Source organism: Lagopus muta, chromosome 21, assembly GCF_023343835.1.
Source record: "Lagopus muta isolate bLagMut1 chromosome 21, bLagMut1 primary, whole genome shotgun sequence".
NCBI lineage: Eukaryota > Metazoa > Chordata > Aves > Galliformes > Phasianidae > Lagopus > Lagopus muta.
In genome coordinates this window covers 2,858,351-2,877,460 of record NC_064453.1, presented here as the reverse complement: position 1 = coordinate 2,877,460, position 19,110 = coordinate 2,858,351, and the positions used below count along the sequence as shown (strand labels likewise).

Here is a 19,110-nt window from a genome sequence, read left to right as displayed (position 1 = left end):
TGGAGGTCAGTCTTTTAATTCCCAGATAGAAGGTTACTATCTGCTGAGTCTCACGAAGCTGATTAGTCTGCATCCCATTAAAAACCATTGGGAAAAGCAAATGGACAGACAGGGTCGGCACTGTTACACAAGGCAAGCTGCAGCTCATGGCAGCTGAGAGCCAGGCTGATTTTTTTTTCCTGTTATTATTTTTTCCCCCCAATGGCTGCTAATGGGACATGGATTTTCCCAGCCCTAATGGGCCTCATGGTGTTCACTCTCCTGCTGGGGCTCACAATGCTGCATCATTAAGCTAGCAGTCCCCACCGAGAGAGACAACAGCCCCATTCACCAAGCAAAGATGTCAGGCAGCCACAGGCCCATCTGAAAGCTAACTCCAAAATCTCTCTCTCTGCAGTTGATCCGTTCAGCCCACTTTCTCCAGCAGGGAACAAGTCCCCATCACTGCCCTTGAGACTTCCCCTGGTTTCTGAAGTCATCCTCCTGAGCCACGCTATGCCAAAGCAACAGCCCTCCAGTTACCCCAGGGAACCTCAGCCTCCTGCCCTTATCTCAGCACAGAGCACTGAGCGCTTCCAGGATCTCCCACGTCTTCTGCTGCACTCTGGGACCTGGCTCAAAGCCAGTCATGCTCATGTCCCATCGATTATTTTAATTGTTCCCCACCATACGCTGGAGACACCAATTACATCTATTTCCTGCTCCCTGGCCAAGCAGCCTAGCTCAGCCACTTTCATTGCATTAGCATCGAGACAGCTTTCCTTCAGACTCCTAATGTAAGCACAGCTCCCACCCCCACCTCCTGCACACAGACTGTGCAGGAGTGGATACAGAGCCTTCCTTTTGGCAGAAGATAAAAGAAATGGCAGGCTGGGCACCTCTGTGCAGACAGCAGGTCCCACCTCTCCAACGGTCACGCAGCACGAGCCTGAACAGGGACAGAGACAAGTTCACCCTGGCACTCCTTCAACCACGCTCTATTAACTTGGGCAAGCTAGCAGGGTACAGGCAGGGCACACAGGCACTGCTGCCAGGACATGGCTCTCCCCCTGCCATAGTTACAGGTGATGTGCAGTAAGGAAGGTGTTTTGGTCTTACTCTTTCTTTGCCGGTGATTTCCAGTTGTATCTCCTTCTCTCTTAGCTTCTTCCACTGGGCGTAGTACTTGGTCAGAGGTGTCCCCTCCTCTCTGACCTGCTTCTCCCATTGCTCCTGTGGACAGAGAGGGTGATAATTTAGGGAAGGTTTTAAAGCAGCTCTGCGATACAACCTTGGCAAATGCAGGGAGTGAAGAGTTGAAGAGCCTCTCCCAAACTGCACTCAGGGTAGGAGGCTGGCAGTCATGGCTAAGGCTGCAAGCAGGACTGAGTGTGAATTCAGGCAGCCACAACAGCCACCACTGAGTGGCTGACAGCCACAGTGGTGTGACTGACAGCTCTCCAAAGAGAATCAAAGGCACAGCTCAGAGAATCTATCAGGACAAAATCCATCCCCTGCCCTCTCGATGGGAGCATTTGATCGCCTGCTCAGCTCTTGGTTTTAATTCAGAAAAACCTCATGCAAGCATTTACAAGATCTAAGTACAAAAGAAGTTTGATTGCCTCTTCCCACTGTTCTACAGCCAAGTGTTTATTTTTGAAACAGACATTTCCTTGCAGGGACTTGGACCCATCCCAACCATGGGAGAGCAGAGAAGGAAGAAATGCTGAACTTGTTTCCTCTGTCCAAGCTGGGAGGATGTGGAGGTGCAAACACCACAAATACTGGGAAGCCAACGAGATGGTTAAAAACTCTTTCAGGCTTTAATTGTTAGGAATGTTAGTGCTGAAAGAGGTTGGGGGCAGCATTCCAAATCCAAGTGTTCACATGCTTTTTGACAGTTTCAAATCCACGTGGAGCTGTACCTGTTACGTGGGTTACCACAGTGCCCAGAGGTTTTGCTCTATCCCACTGCAAAAAGTCCACCTCGTGCAGCAACAGAGACGTGATATGCAAGCAGGAATTTAACAGGTGGAAGAAAAAGGGGATGAGCAATGGGAGAGGCTTAATACAGGTCCATAAAGAGCATCCAGGCAGGGCTGGTGCACCGCTGGCTCCAGCAGCTCCGCTGCAGACGCCGGCAGGCAGACAGCACAGCTCCACATTGCACAGGGAGGGATTCCTGAGCAGTACAAAGTCACCCCACTTATAGATCAGGCTGCTATCAGGCTGCCAGCTGTAATCAGGCCATTTGTTGATGCTGCTCGGTATGGACAGCTTCTGAGAAAGGCTCTTCTCAAGGAAGCCAGATGTCTATTTGTTCTGTCTGAGACAGCTCTTTTGGTTTCAGAGTGGGCTGCATGCAGAGATTGAAAGAAAAAAAAAGAGAAAAGCCACTGAAACATTACTATCTTTCTAGTCTGCACACTTCAACAGGAGTCTGGAGAGTGGATGCCACCCAACCAACCTCAACCATTTGCAATTCTCCTTCTTTGTCTGCCTCTGCATCACTGTACTGCTATGGGACATCCAGCAGGGACCAAGACTGCACAAATATAACATCATTGCCCTCCACACACATAGATGAGGCTCGCTTCAACTTTTTTCTCTGCATGTCACATTTCAGGATGCTGCTTGCAAGAATCAGCTCAGAATCTGGGCTCTGCTCCTTGGAGTGGAGCAGCACAAATGCATGGATGGGAACACCGGAGAGCACTTGCTTTCAATTGCTCTTGCTGGCAAGGGGGACACGCAAATAATTCTGGCCTCCCTCTTTTCCCTCCTCATGCTTCCTCCTCCCTTCCCTTTTCTGGCAGCATTTACTCCTGCAGAAATGCCAGTGTCCTGCATACGCTGGAGACAGCCTGGCAAACTCAGCTCAGATTACGAGGGACAGCCCAAGCCGTTCTGGGAAGCCCAGTCTCTATGAGAGTTTTGGTCCTTCTTGGAAATCTACACCATCTATTTGCAAAGGAGCAGGGGGGAAAGTGCGTGGCCATGAGCCACAGAGCTTGTCCCCAGGCACAGAGATAAGCCAGGATCCTCTATGCTAAAGAAGCACTGAGCAGGCTGTTTGCTTTGCTCCCGAGAGCACTGGGAGCCCATTAACCCAAAGAGAAGAAAGGCTTCCTCCTCTCACAAGGCAATGACACGATGCAGAAATACATTTTGCACTAGCAATCCAGGCATCCTCTCTAAGCAGCACTTTGCATTGCTGCTGTACCCCTTAAACTGCAGGAGAGGCAGTGTCCCACCAGGCTGGGCAAACCTCAACCTGCTTTCCCTCATTAACCCCTTTCCCAGAGGCAGGCTGCTTGCAGCTGCCCCACTGGGACCAGCCCTGTTAGACCCGTGCTGCGATGCTCCTGGGCAAGCAGGTGCACCAGCATCAGCCAGGAGCTGTGCAGGCAGCAAGATGTTAAAATAATCCATTCTTAAAACAGGGGCTGCAGCTAGAGCTGCTGGGAAAAGCAGACTGTGTGGTAGAGTGGTTGGAAACCCTTGGGTTTTTTTTTCTAAGCCACGATCTTCCCCAGCCCATCATTCCACAAAGAGCCCTGGGGGCTGAAATCTCTACCTCTGCAGTGTGGGTGGGTGGTCACAGCACTGTCTGTCTGCAAAAAAAACACAAAACAAAACCCTAACCACTTTGCTCCAGACGGGAAATAATTCCTCTGGCAAAGCAGCCCCAGCCAGAAATGCGTTTACAGAACCCAAGACTATTTCATCTCTTCAAACCAGTTCTATCAGCCCCTTAATCCCAGAACAACACTGCTGTGTCCAGGCATTGATATGGCAGGATTTCAAAGGATAATTTTCCTGCAGTTACTGCCCCTGCGTGTCCGAAGATGAATTAGTCTGCAGCACAGCTCTGCTCCGTTTCCACCTGTTAGCAGTGATATCCAGTGATACCACATGGCCAAAGAGCCATCACTGATCCCATCAACAACCTCCCAGATGCAGATATTTTCACCTCTCTCCTGCTTGCCAAGGAAGAATCAGAGCCACCACTTTCTCTCACACACACAGTTCACCTGCTACCAGGCTTGCAGAGGGCACTGTGCTGAATAAATACAAATGCAAAGCAAACAGAGCTTCGCTAACAGGGCTTAATTGACACAGGGCCCCAATTTCAGCTGAGCATGACAGCAGGTCCCCAAAGGACTAAGGAAAGCAGATAACACCCCTAGCAATGCCAGTTTTGATTCAGGAGGACAGCATCTCTCGACCTGTTAGTCAGATGGCCAACAGTTCATTTCCTAAGGTAAGAGGAGGTCTGTAGCATCACCCCAGCCACTCTCCTCCACCTCAGCACTAAGGCAGAATTACTCTCAGGTTCAACTGACAGACCCCACACATCACCCAGGGCCAGTGTAGCTTTTCTAGGCATCAATTGTGATCAGCATCTTATCAGCAGGAGGGACAGCAGACACAAGACAGCACCAGTGTCCCTCGAGAGCAGTATGCTTGATTGTGGTTCTTACAGCTCACAACTTTACTGATTCCATCATCCCGTTTCCACGAGGAAAGGTTTGCCTCAGGAGTCTGAACTGTCATGTGTCAGCTGTTCTGTGCTGCTGGAGGCAGCTCTCTGCAGGCTGGGAGGAAACCTACAGAGAGGCAGAATCCCTCCCCTTCACCTTAGATAAAAACTGCCACCTATGTACTGGGAGCAGACAACGAAAAGCAAGAAACTTCCCAGCAAAGGGTATTGCCCCAGCAAAGCAAGGCTCTTCCACACTCGTGCGTATTACAAACAACACAAGGCTGTAATTTATGGGCTGTATTTTCCATGAGTCTCTCGGTTGCAGAGCTTTGCCAGCTCCACCATCAGAGCCCAGCCGAGCTCAGTTGTTTGCGAGCGTCTGCCCGACCCCACGCTCCCATTCCATGATCTGCTCCTCCTCCCTTCCCCCCGCTGCCACCCCCTCGGCCCCAGCAGCCGGAGCCTGACTGTCTTTCCAGGAAGCCCAAATGGAAGCAGCAGACTCACCACAGACTCCCTGCTGGCCACACCGAAGGTGGCTTTCTGACGCCTGCTGGCGATGTAGGCAGAATTTTCCTGCAGTTTCTCCAGGAGCTGCCGGATAGGCTTGCAGTAGTTGGCAATCTTGCATTCCTTCAGGAAAGATTTGAGCTGGGAAGAGGGAAAGGAGAGGAAGAATGAAAGCAATGTAATCGTTTCCAGAGTCCCTCAGCAAGAAGACATCTCCCATCTCAGTGGCAGCATGGGGTGCTGCTAGATGCTGTTGCAGTGCAAGTATCAGGTCTGTGCTTAGGCAGAAATAAGGGGGACCGTGGACAAATGCACAGAGAGAAGAAGCAACAGTGGATGCAAGGTGGCCCAAAGCACAGAGAAGCTACAGCTAGGATGGGAGAAGGCGCCTGTGGGTCAAGGCAACAGCTATTGGGAAGGGAATAGCAAGGGCTGTGGCTTGAGACTGCAGGCTGGGATTGAAGGCAGAGATTGAGAAGATACTGGATACTGGAAATTTCTGCAGAATGGGTCTTCAGCACAGCTCAGTGAGAAGCGTGGGGCTGCTAGAGCTGCAGGTCATGCCAGATGGCCATCTGCAGGGTCATGTGGGGTGAAGTTGGCTTGGTGTCTGAACTACTGACCCAGCTCTGACTGGCACCTCCTATTTTTCAAGGTCACAAACCCACACAGCCACCACACAAAGCTTTACACAATGACTCTGTTGTGGACAACCCACATTGCTGTGCCTAGATACTCCTTTCTTTTCAGACCCAAGGGCTTAGGTGGGATGGTTGGGACAAGAGCCAGTCTGCCAGGAAACCACAAACCCTACTGCTGCCAGCCAGACCATCCCACTTGCAGAAAGTCAGCTCTTGCTCTCTCTGTGTGCAGGAAACACACTGCTGCTCTCAGTGAGACTATTTCACTGCACACTGAGCCTGTTTTTGTGTTATTGTCTATCTCAGTACCCACGTCCCCAAGCAAGCCCCTCTTCTTCCCACCAGTACCAACCACCATGCACAGCCCTGACACCTCCAAGCTGAACGGTGAGGCTGCAGCGGATGCTCTTGATGCCAGGAGACATGCAGGTCTCCAGATTGACCCATAGCTTGAATTCCAGCTCAGCATGCTGTGTGCTAGAAGTTTTTACCAGCCCCAGGACAGCTACATGGAGGGCAGGAGCAGGCTCCTTGCTAGAGCCACACACACACCAGGCATTTGACATAGAGAAGGAGACCCAACAGGGCCTTCATCTCACCAGGACCTGCAGATGCTATCAGGATTGAGATAACGGGTTTCTAAGTCAGCAAACACGGTGCTGCCTCCTCTAACTATGGCTTCAAAAGCTCTGCCTCAACAGAGAGAGATGGGCAAAGGAGGGGTACACATCCCTCCTGCCAAGCCTACACGCCAAGTGGGTTGGTATGAAACGTGCCCCTCTGTCAGGGCACCGTGCTCTGCTGGGTGTAATCCTGCAGGATGCTCTCCATCACGGAGCAGCAGGGCTCCTCTCGTCCTTTATCCCCACCTGTCAGTGCTCATCCAGCTCAGACAAATGGGAGTTAACACGAACACCTTCCTCCCTTTCCACAAAGCAAAGAGCCCATCAAGCAAGTACAAAGAAACCAGCAGCAAAATGCTGCTGCTGGTCAAGCCTGGCCTCTCCTCACCCATCCTTTCTAAAATATTTATTTTTTAGAGGCGCTGCATATTTATCTCCACCGAGAGATGCATTTGTCATTCCATTTATCTCACTTGATCCCCGCAGCTGCAGCCCCAGATCCATTTCATCCGCTGCCACATACATTATCATTTTTCTTTCGCTGCAGAAGTGTCACCTGAAATCCTGCAAAATCTCAGGCTCTATCTGGGCAGGTTGGTGCTGTCTATGCTCACTCTCACAGCTGTATGCTTCATTTCTCCTCTCCCCCTCCTCTCCCTGACCCCGGCAATCCCTCACAGCCCCACTGCTATCTGCCACGGATATTAACGGGAGGTAATGAGATCTCAGCTCTGTGTGAAGAGGCAGGGAGCAACCAAGAGGGCAAAAGAAGATGGAAAAAAAGGGACTCTCCGAATGCCTTTTCTTCCCCTCTGCCAAACACAGCGACCACTGCTTTCCAGAATAAAAGCAATTAGAACATATGTGTGTGCCTGTATGTGTCTATGCCGTTAACATCCCCGGTCGGTTCCTCGCTGTGATCAGTGGGATTGATTCTGTTCAACTGCCAGCCTTAAACACCGATGCCTTAGACCAGCAGAGACCATGGCAAAACCTCAGCTCCTTTTACAGCAAACAACACAGGGAGCTATGAATGATTGAAGCAGCTGGGCCTGTGTGTGCCAGGGAACCCAAAACCACCCTGACCCCCCACTCAGAGCACAGGGAGCATTCACTGGGGAGCAGAGGGTGAGCATGAGGCTGGTAGGGTCACCAGGACCTCCTCCCCTTCTGCAAATCCTGCCCAGCCCACATAGGACCCTACGGAAGGGAGCCAGCCTATGGAAGCAATGACTGCCCAGGAGTCAGCCCAGCTGGCTGGCTGGCTAGAAAACAGCAGCCTTTGAGCTGCCTCCCTCCTCACTGCCTCTACTCCCCTTTGATCTGCCCGCTGCTTCCTGCCTTGCAGGCTTCCCAAGTTCAGGCTGAAGGCAGCTCAGCCCCGCTTCTCCCAGAGCTGCTGCGGCCGTGGCCAGCTGGAAGCCAGCCCCTGCAGCACGGCGCTGAGCAGCGTGAGCTCATTGCAGGGGGAAGGATGGGACAGATGGATTTTTATAGTTAACTGGAACCGTTCCAGGGGAAAAGCCTTCCCCCCACACATTTTCCCGAAGGCTCTCCAAGATTTTGGGAAGCTAACCTCAGCACCCTGGCCCAGCAGACGCCACGAGGCTGTGGTTAGCGGCAGCCAAATAGGAATCCAATAGCATTAATTCTCTGCAGAAACACAGCCTGGTCTCAGGGCGCATTTGGAAGCCACGGGGCTCTGAGTGCCAGAGGGCTGTCAGCCGCTCCTCATTCCGGCTCCGACAGCCCTGCTGCCCCCAGCAGCTGCTGACTGAGAGGAGAGGGCTTTGTTCACTGCTGATAAGCGAGTGGAGGAGCTGCTCTTGGAGCCCAGAGCTCCTGTCAGCTCCCATTAACCGCAGCAGCAGGCTGCCAGCCAGGCAGTGCCCGTGCCAGGCGGCGGGACCCAGCCAAAGGCATGTGCCTGGCAGCTGCCAGCCTGCTGCACAGAGCAGAAACAAGGGGATCTGTAGCACGGGGACTCAGCTGAGATGCTGCTCCCACGTCAGCCGGAGGCACCGCACTGACAACGTGTGCAGAGACGCTGGCTCGTGGCATCGAGGAGAGGTGTGTGTCCCCACAGAGCCCCCTGCCAAGCCAGCATGACACCTGCCACTCAGGAGTTAAAAATAGAGAGGAAGGAGAGGAAAGGAGGGGACGAGTTCCAAGTTCCAACATGTTTGCACTGAGCAATTTCGCTGCTCAAAGCAGAGGTCGCAGCTCATTCTAAACCAAAGCCACCCAGCTAGCAAGGTGTTAGGGGAGGATTATGCACAATACACCCAGACGCACAGCCCTACGAGGCAGTTTTATTACAGACAATGAATTATGTAAACGTCAGTGGTGAGGAAGAGCAGCTGTGGCAGAGGGAAAGGAGAGAACTTTGCAGCAGTGCTGCGAGGAAGAGGGACAGAAATGGGAACTGTGGCTTTTTGCAAGGACGAATTTGGGATTTGGGGATCGTTGGAGAGCACATGGTGGAGGTCATAGGCAGGCAGTGTGAGCTCTGAGAGCACAGGTACTACGGTGAGGTAACACAGCAATTTGGGCAATTCTGAACCAATTAAGAATCGTGTTCACCAGTCAGAAATGCATCACCACAGGGATCACATAGCACCTCATCCCTCTTCGTGTTCCAGATGCGTGATTCATTCTAAAGCCCTTTTCACCCACCTTCAGCCTTGTTTTACATGTGATGCCTTCATTCTCCCCAGAGTTCCCCAAAAACGATGATTAGGAAGAGGTGAGCAGCTCTCTGCTCACACTTATTGTCAGGTTAAAAGACTTCGTCCCACTCTGTTCACAGTCCTGGTGTGACCAAGAGATACCTTACACCTTACCTGAATGACAGTAGGGAGGACCAGCTCTGGGAATCCAATGCTGTGGGCTTGACAATGAAGATACTCAAGAATCAGGTCATAGAGCTGGTCAATGAGTCCATCCTGGGTAGGGAATGCAGAAATAGATATCAGAGAGGAACCAGCCTGGGAAATGAGTCTCTAACCTATGGGATGTGATCACAAAACACACTGCCAGGGGCAACTTTTGATCGTGTTTCTAAGGGTGGGCACTGTGAGCAGCTGAGGTTCCACTTACTCGGAAGGCTTTCTCCTGCAGGTTGGCATTTGAAAGCTTCAAGATCACTGCAAAGTTTATAGGTTTAGCACTCATACGTCCCGGCCTCTTGTTGAAGTCCACTTGTTGGAAAATCTACAACAGAAGAAAAGGAGACTAAAGATGATCACATCCCAAAACGCACCACAGTCCTGCTGAGATCATGCAGTCAACAGCAGAGCTGAGAAGGCGAACAGAAATGCTGATTGCCTCGTCTGAGTACTGGCCTTCTTTACACGTCCCAGCAAGGGACAGTTTGGGAGCCTGTGTGCTGTGCTGCTTGAAGCCCCATGACAAGGACCAAAAGGTTTCTGCAATGAGCAGCAGTTCAAATGTGCCCTTTCCCAGCCTGGCAGGGGCAGACCTCAGGAGAAAGATGCTAAGAACTACAAAAGCCAGTTGATTAGGGCACGTTCTCAAAGGCCCCCATGAGGGGATTAGAAGGGGCAACCAAGGGAGGCTCATTAGTAATGGATTCTCATTTTGAAAAGCCAGTCAACAACTGGCAAACATCTGCACAGCAGATGACAGCCTATGAGGGGGGCTGACACAGCACACATTCTGCCCACCTGCATCTTTGAGCACCTATGCACAACCTCACATCCCTGCCTCCAAGGCACTCAGGCTCTAGAATCCTCAACAAACTTAAATCTCACTCTGGGGGAGGAAATAATTCCTATTCTCCCAATGCAGCAGCAAGGCATCCATCATCAGACCCCAACCAGCCAGGAATGTGGCAATACAGCACACAGACTGCTGAAGGGCAAGGTGGGAAAGAAAGGAGGGTGGTCAGGTCACACTGATGCCCCCAGGCCAGAAAAGCATGGAGGCAACTATTGATTTTTTTTAATATATATTTTATTTGTCAATCCAGGTTATTTGGAAGGGAGGGACAAGCTTGGTGGCTTGTGAAAACAAAGAGCCCTAGCCTAGAGAATCGATGCTATAAACCTCGTTATGCACGGTTATTTCTTTGGCCAAAACAATAGTATTGATCCCTAAGGTCAGATGCATTAAAGCAAAAGGCACCAAGCCTGTGAGCTGCCTACATGCCACGATGCAAGCAGGGGAATGCAACCAGAGGCACCAGGGAGTCTCTCAGGAAACATAGGAAGGGGGGGAAAAACATGGTTCCCAGCTTAGGATTGTATAGAACAGCTCAGCTAGGGACCAGAATGGAAGGATAACTGATGTCGAAGGATCCTGTGGCATGGTAGAAAGGGGATAATGATGGATGAGAGGGCCAGAAGATGGCAGAAGCCAATGATCTGACCCATGTGATGAGCATCAGCAGACAGAGGAACGGACAGGGCAACACAGGTAGGAAGGAGATGGATTTAGGGCAATCTCATGATCAGTTTCTAGAGAGGCAGCGCGTGCAGAAATACAGCCTGAGCTGACAGAAAACCAGAGAACCAAGGCTGCACCCCCAGCACATCCACTTTATTACCCCATCCTCGTTTCTTTCTCTCAGGCTGTAGCAGAAACCCCCTGGCAGGGCTTTGATCAGCCCCAGGCAGGCTGCCCCAGGCCAGCACACAGCAGGGATGCTGAGCACAGCAGGACCTGCCTGCAGCTCCCCTCCAGCTGCTCTACCACCCTCCCTCCATACCCAAAGCACCCAGCTAAGCTGCTCCAGCTCAAACGAGCTGCCTTTTCTTTTTTTTAGATGCACATATTAATTCCCTGTTTTGCATTTTGCACCTATTGCATCTCATCCTGTCACTAGGTGCCATCGAGAAAAGTCTTCACTTCTTCAGTCACACAAAGGTTGAGATGAGAAATGTCTCCTGCAGGTCATCTGCTCCAAAGTAGGCCTCCAAGAACCAGCTCCAGGCAGCTTCTGAGTATCTCCAAATATAGAGACTGCTTTCAGTACCCCTCATTCACTTATCTGGTCCACGATTCACCAGCTTGTCTGGGAGGAAGCTATGAGAGATGGTATCCAATACCTTGATTTGATAAAGTGAAAATAAACCACCCTTGCTCTCCACCAAGCCAACTGTCTCATTATTTGAGTCCATTAGATTGGGCAGATACCATTTCACTCTAACAACTTCTGACACACGAGGAGTTGTGATCCACAACTTAAAAGCTGCAGTGCAGTGGTGCAGGGAGGAGGATGGTGCAAATGAGGAATGAGAATGTATATGCAGTGGGTGCAGCAGTTCAGCCTGGTGAGTCTAAAGATCTCATTTCTCCTCTGTGTAAAGGATGCAGAGTCCAGATCTTGCACAAAACCAGTGCTTAAGTGTTTAACATTGTCCAGCACTAAGCTCCAACCACAATCTTTGCATCCTCTATCCACCACCCACATGTTGGACTTCAAGCCCCTTCTCCAAAGCAAGCAGCACATCCAAAACAGAACTCAAGCCATTTAAGTGTCAAAGTGAAAAACTCTCACCTTCCTAAGCTTCTCAGGGTTAACCTCTTTCCCAATCCCTCCACAGGGAAGCTAATTTTAAATTGGCATGCCAAGCCTGCCTGTGGGGAGATTTCCACCTTGTTTATCCACACCTGCCTTCCAGCAGATGAGCCACCAGTTCTCCTGCTGCAGAAACTAACGCCTGTCACAAAATAATTGAAGTGCTGAAGAAAATATTAAAAGCCAGGGATCTCACAGGCCCTTCGAGGGGAGGAACACCACAAAAATAAAAGCCTGCCTGCTTTACACTCTCTTGAGCCATCTCCTCTTGCCTGAGAGGCAATTTCAGCAATTTCTTTTACTCCATCCTGAAAAGTAGAGCCAAAGAGGACACAGCGCTGGATGTCCGTGCTGGGGAGCATCAGCCCTTGTCACGATGCATCAAGCAGACAGTTCTTATTTCTATTGGCAGGGGCTTGGGGAATTCCTGTGCCTATGGGAATTGCACAAACATTCCATCTGCTGTCTCCTGACAGCACAGCAGCGACAGGGCTGAGACAAGAGGCAGCAAGGGCTGCTTTTCCTTGACAGTGAGGGGGAAGGGAAACAGTTACACAGTCCCTCTTTACAGAGAGCTTTTCAGAATCCACTTTAAGGCTATACAAAGCCTTCTCAAAAAAAAAAAAAACAAGTGGCTCCAGATGCAGACAAAACAGGGCCACAAAGTCCAGAGCCATTCCTTGACCACATTTGGATTCAGCTGCAGCAACAGACCAGGCAGTCTGCTGCCTTTCACATCAAATGGAGCATGGGAAGGCTTCGATCTGCTCCCTGACCCCAGCCATGCCCCTCAAGTCTGTTCCTGCTTAAAATACCAGCACTGATTAGATTCCTATGTCTCATGATGAGATCACGATGTCTCCACGATTCCTTGTCTCAACCTGGAGAGTGAGAGGAAAATGCACAGGCATTGCAAGCAGGGCCAGGTAACCTGGGAGGAGTATGGGGATGCTGCTGGGCTGAATAGAGTTGGGGTCAGGAAGACCAAGGCTCAACTGAAATTAAACTTGGCAAGGGGTACGAAGAAGAGCAAGAAAGGCTTCTACTGGTACATCAACTGGAAAAAGAAGTCTTGGAGGGCATACTCCCCCCTTAGTGAGCAAAACAGGCAGCTGGGAACAACAGACAAGGAGAAGGCTGACTGGAAGGAGAACTGGTGGCTCATCTGCTGGAAGGCAGGTGTGGATAAACAAGGTGGAAATCTCCCCACAGGCAGGCTTGGCATGCCAATTTAAAGTTATTGAATAACTCCACCCCCCAGTCTTCACTAGTGACTACTTAACACAAAGCCCAGCCCTGGAGCAGAAGATTTGGAAGGTGGGAACTGGGGAAGCTATGCCCCTCCCATTGAAAGCACAGATCAGCTTCAACAAATCCAAGTGCAAGGTCTGCACGCTGGCCACAGCAATCCCTGCTATGAGCACCAGCTGGGGGATGTAAGGATAGAGCACAGCCCTGCTGCAAATGACTTGGGGGGTATTGGCAGCTGGACGTAAGCCAGCAATGTGCCCTCAATGCCCAGAATGCCAACCACATTCTGGGCTGCATCAAAAGCAGCATGGCCAGCAGGGTGAAGGAGGTGATCCTGTACCTCTGCTACACTGGTGAGACATCACCTGGAGTACTGTGTCCAGATGTAGAGTTCTCAGTACAGGAGACATGGACCTGCAGGAGTGCATCCAGAGGAGAGCCACGAAAATGATCCCAGGGATGGAACATCTCCCAGGGAGGGCAGGCTGAGAGCTGTGCAGCCTGGAGAAGGGAAGGCTGTAGGGAGAGCTGAGAGGAGCCTCTCCATGGCTAAAAGGGGGCTATAAGAAGGGACAGACCCTTTAGCAGGGTCTGCTGAGGCAGGACAAGGGGAAACTTTCAAACTAAGGCAAGATTTCAATTGGACATAAGGAAGAAGTTCCTTCTACAAAGAGGGTAGATTTGCTAGTATGAAAAGGCTGATTGTAAAGCACTAAGTTGGGCATCAGCACATGGTTTCTCCTCTCAGCAGTGCCAGACACCTTGGACTTCAGGCACTTCAATTCTCCTCTGTGTGCTGCTGCTCCTGCCATCTCACCTGCAAAGCTGCAGTACAGCTCCTAAAGCAGGATTTGCAAGAGCATTCAGGGACCTCTGCTAGAGGAGTTGGGAAGAAACAGAAGGGCAAAGGGAGCAGCTACTAGGAATTCCTCAGGGTGTTTGAGGGATCCCTTGCAGGAGATGGGCAGGAAGAAGGGAAAGGCTGGTAGCTGCTGCGAGGTTTGAGGTTAACACTCCAAGTTGAAGTTAAAGGAATGCAAAAGTATGTGAGCAACACACCCAACACGCATGCAGACATTTCCCCTGCTCCTATGTCACCAAGGACTGGACAAGCTGGGCTAAGCAATGCCTCATACAGCAGGGTAGGATGTGGTCAGGGGCTCGTGGAAGCAGGGAGGAAGCTCAGCACTGAGTGTGGTAACATCTGGCTGGAGCCTGACACAGATTACAGCCAAGGTGTTGGGGCCAGAACACAACAAGGAGGGGGGAGGCAACCTCAAGGGGAAAACAGCATCTCTCAGAGCTTTAGAAAAAAATAAGCAGCAGAGGAATCATCCTCCCCCCCCAGGCTCCACCACCACGGAGCAGAGATGTCTCTATCACTAAATCTGGCTGGCAGAATTTCAAATGTGTGTGAACAAGAGGAAGGAAGCAGGCGAATGGCAAAGCCACACAGGCCAGGGCCAGGGCAGAGTGGAGGGGGGATAGGAGGAGATTTATAAACACCACCGGCTCCCGCAGGCTCAGAGGATGTGGTTTGTGAAGGACGTTTACAACAACACAAAACCACAAGAGCCTCTGCTTCAACAGAACTTGATTAGGAATGAGCCTGGCTGACTCAGGTCATTTATTATAGAAGCCTCCCTCACTCTTGTTGAACGCCCTGCCTTATGCTGACCTGCTGGTGCTTTGTGTTCCTCACCTTGCTCTGTTCCCTCACACGAAGGCCCCTCTTCAAAGCAACGTGGCTGCACTACTTCTGTGCCCCCACAGCAAGATCTACGTGGAGAGATGTCAGCAGCCTGATACGTGGGGCATGATCCTAAGAGAAACAGAGCCCCAAGAATTCAACTGAACATGTTGTTTTGCCAGGCTGCCTTTATGGGATACTTTTCCTAAATAAATTCTTCATTCTTAGGAGGAGTTTTTCCTTTCTTTCTCCTCTGTAAGTGGTTGTGAGAAACTCTTCCTAAGATCCATCAACAGGATTGAGTAACAGCTCAGGGGTGTTACTGCATGAGACAACAGGCATCAGCCTCTGCTAGATCAGCAGGAGCCAACTAACCTCCAGGATGAATGGCAACACTGGGATGAAGGTCCTGGTGTTCTCTGACAGCAGTGTGAGGGCACGGATGCAGTGCATGCGCAGAGGGTAGAAACGAGCTGTGGGCACCAGCCTAGAGAGCAGAAAGAGGAAAGGATATCAGGTCATGTTAATACAGGAGCTGCATCTGCAGCCTTCAGCAACGTTCTGGAGCACTTTCTACACTAGAAAAGGAGGACAGCTTTAGTATCACACAGCAAATCAAGCTGTGGAAGCCATCCCACAATGGGAAATGAAATTCACACGTGCTGGAGCTGTAATACTAACAAGTTTCTGCAACCCAAGCACCAGGTTGCCAGGTTCTGATGGGGAAGGAGCTGCCCCATGCCATGTAAGCCAGCAGAGGACAATGCAGTGCCCATCAGACACAAACCTACCACTCCAGAAACCTCCCACCATGCACTGCCTCAGCCTGGAAGACATGGATACCATTACATTAACAAGTCTGGGAATTATATTAAGGAAAACAAACAACAGCCTTACATCTGATAGATCAGTACATCACCCCCCACCCAAGAAGAGCTTGCTGAGCAACCCAGGAGCAGGAAAGAAAAAACAACACCACTTGACCAGAAACCATAAATCACCTCCATCCTTCTCCCCCTAACCCCACTATAGTGAAATAATTATCATTGGATCCATTATAGAAATAAATCTACTTTGCACCCCTGATCTGGCACCAGTGGAGATGACGAAAGCCATTCTCAGGAATTAATTGATCGAGGGATAAACCTGTTAAATGTATAGATTTACTGTAAACCAAGACCATTAATTTTAGAGTGCTCTGCGATGCACCAATCTGCTTAACTTCCTGCTGGCTGGATGCACAGGGAATACAAAGCACAGCTTTGGCTCTGCAAAGAAGAGCTGACCAGGGGTCACCCCAGGGGTTCCAAGCCTTCTCTCCTCTGAGCACACCAGCAGGATGGAAAGCAAAACTTCAGTGCACCACAAATATTTGTTTAGCTGTGAGCCACGAAGGGGCACCATGTTTACAGCTTGGCTTTCTACCTTGTCTGCTAGGGATAGGAACAAGATAGAAAAAAACCTTTCCAGAATGGGGGGGGGGAAAAGAAGAAAAAACCAGGAGCTTCTGCAGCAAAGCAGCATTGTTCAGCATCATTAAGGCAAAAGCCATCAAACTCCAGCATTTCCCCATTCAGCACTCCTCTCTGCATCAGCATCTTGCTCACATGCCTCTTCACACGTTCTTCTGAAATGTACTCTGAAATGTAGTTTGAAAGCATTTAATTTTCATTTTAGCAGCAACTCCCTGCTCCTCATTATCTTGCTTCCATCACGTTTCTAATTCTGCTTTGGTCCCTGCCTAGAGCACAAAGCCTGTGAGGAGTGGTGCTTTCCCCACCTGAGCCCCAGGGGCAGCAAGAGGAGCCAATGCAGCCCTGCAGACAGACAGACATCCCCACTCACTGCTTTTCAGTGGAGCCAGGCGCCACCTCCTGGCCTACAGGCACTTGGGGAAGGAGCATCTCCACCTCCAAGTGCTATCCAGCACCTTCCTGGTGCTCCCAAGAGGGCTACGCCAGCAGGGCAATGAGAGGTTGTGCAGGGGAGGCTGCATGCCCAGCTTCCTGCCCTCCCACCCATGGCACAGCTGAGCAGCAGGGTGACAGAGGGGCACAGCTCGTACTGTCTGTGCAAAGCAGCCTGCTCAGCATGACACCATGCAGCCCCATTCCCCTATCTGAGCCTTCCAGAAATGCCTGAAATTAAGCAAGAACTAAGAACAGGCAGTCTGCTCCTGGGTACAGACTCAGGCAGGAGCCCACACTGCCATGCCATTCCCATCCACACTTATCTGTACATCCCATACATGCTAACATATCTACTCTGTACATCCCAGACACTGGCTTTGTTAACCTGGGATCCATTTCTATTTTCCCCACTGCAAAATCCATCCAAACCTTTCAAGCATTGTCAGATGGTAATTGTATGCCATGCCAACCAGCCCTGTACATCAGACAGGAGCATTATTTATTATTTGCTGCTCTTGCTGAGGCTCACCCCATTCACCTTTCCTTGGCCCCAGCTAGCTGATTTATCCACTCAGACAGGCAAAAAACTGCCTTGAATTGTCTGCAGGACAGCTAAAGCTCTGCAGCAGCAGTGAGAAGCAGCCTGTGCACATGGGGGATGGGGTAAGGATGTATGCATGCTCTAACGATCGTTTAAATCTGCTTATCTTCATCACCACTTGGGAGTTTTTCAAGACCAGGCGGGTGGTGCTTTAAAGCTGAGAATCTGGTTACAGAGCTAACAGGATTTCAGAGATCACCAGAGATTCAGAAATTCCCTCAATGCCCATTAACAGCAGTTTCTATCTAAGCACACAAACCACTAGGAAAAAAAACCAACCCCTCAGCAGAGACACACTAAAAACAGTAAGCGTGCCCCTAGAACTTCAGATAGCAACAAATGCACGCAGAAACCCAGTTCTTCACAGAGCTGAAGACTTGATTCTGTGTTTAGCACTCTCTGCTGCAAGACAGTTAAGCACATTTCCTCCCTGTACAACTGGGAGTTGTGCCCAATCCTTCGTGCACAGTACCTGGTTTTACATATGCCTGAGCCCATGATCTTAGCTAGGGAAAACAGAGGTGCTGAATTCCCCTTCAGAAGTCTTCTAATTCCTCTGTGGCACGTGCTCACAATGCTTCCATCAAAAGCAGCTCACAGTTCCTCACAAAGCAACGTTAACTCCAAATCACACAGCAGTAACACCCCTCAGTCAGTGCTCTGCTGTATCAGATGAGAGCAGCACTGCCAGCAGAGAGAAAAAAACGACTTACTTGATACAGCCTATGATGACTTGTGTCAGAGGATAGATCAATGGCTCCATGACCTCGCTGGGATAAATCGTGCTGAGAACTCGACACCAGAAATACAGGCAGTGCACATATTGCCAGTTATAGACAGACTGGAAGTTCTCCTGGAGAAAAGGAATCAACATCAAGACCTGAGAGATCACTCTGGTTTCTCTGCAAGGCCCTTTACTCAGCATTCTCCAAGAGGACAGAGAATTTGCCCAAAGAGACCCAAAGCTCCAGCTGTGGCTCATGCATCACCCAGCAAATTCAGTGCTGTGTCTGGCACACAACCAGCAGCTTCAGGCTGGCTGAGCAGCTCAAATCCAAGAGCTTTTAAAGAACCTCTGGGTGAGTCCCTACCCACACCTGCCTTGTGCTTAAGCAACTTCTCTAGGGTCACACTAAACAAGTCCCTTATGGACACTCTTTCCAAGGAGTCATGCACTTCCCACAATCTAAAGCATTACATTTCTGAAGAGATTATGCTTTCGAGGGAGCCTCAGCTCCAACCCATCTTTCATACACACTTCCAAAGCCCAGGTCACTCTTTCGTGTGATGGAAACAAGGTGTGCAAGAACTGGAGAAAGAGCAGAAATACTTAATGGCAACTACTGGCCCAAACCTTGTGGCAGGGATTGGGCTGCAGCTGGAAATGACAGCTCTCCCAGCTCACTATGATGTACCAAGGCCTGTTCTCAGCTTCTCTTGTACAGCACAACCTGCTCTTGTAATCACCTTCCATAACCACCCACTACTCAATTTAAATTAATTGGCTTACTGCTGAGATTTGTACATTTTGGCTGTGCTGATGTCACGTAAAGTTCCCACAACCCACCCCAGCTGTGAAAACAAGTGGATTTAAGTCTTGTCTGGGCCAAGACTGAGTGTGTAAGAAGCCAACACAATCCAATTAGAGAATATATAGCCCAGACTTCATTTATCCCCATGTCTGAACAGCCAGGAGATTTAACTGGTTACCAGTCCTGCAATGTTTGGGAGCAGCTCAGCCATTAATCTACAGGGATCTGTTTTGCTAAACAAGAATAAAGCCAGGATTAGCAATCTGACTCAGATTTGCTAGGTCAGACTGGAGGTGGCCCAAATCAGGACTGCTCCCAAGAGGTCTGAGCTGCTTTGTTCAGTGA

General features: G+C 50.3%; 1 protein-coding gene across 2 annotated transcripts in view; it reads right to left on the bottom strand.

Moving 5' to 3' along the window:
• NOC2L (NOC2 like nucleolar associated transcriptional repressor) overlaps positions 1-19,110 on the bottom strand; it is a 33,761-nt gene that overhangs the window by 7,872 nt on the left and 6,779 nt on the right. For both annotated transcript variants that reach the window (XM_048967875.1, XM_048967876.1), the window contains exons 11-16: positions 17,947-18,086; positions 15,098-15,209; positions 9,339-9,452; positions 9,083-9,184; positions 4,973-5,116; positions 1,099-1,212 (exon numbers count right to left, since the gene is read on the bottom strand). In XM_048967875.1, coding sequence (XP_048823832.1) covers positions 1,099-1,212; positions 4,973-5,116; positions 9,083-9,184; positions 9,339-9,452; positions 15,098-15,209; positions 17,947-18,086 — 726 coding nt within the window. The remainder of the gene's footprint in view (positions 1-1,098; positions 1,213-4,972; positions 5,117-9,082; positions 9,185-9,338; positions 9,453-15,097; positions 15,210-17,946; positions 18,087-19,110) is intronic.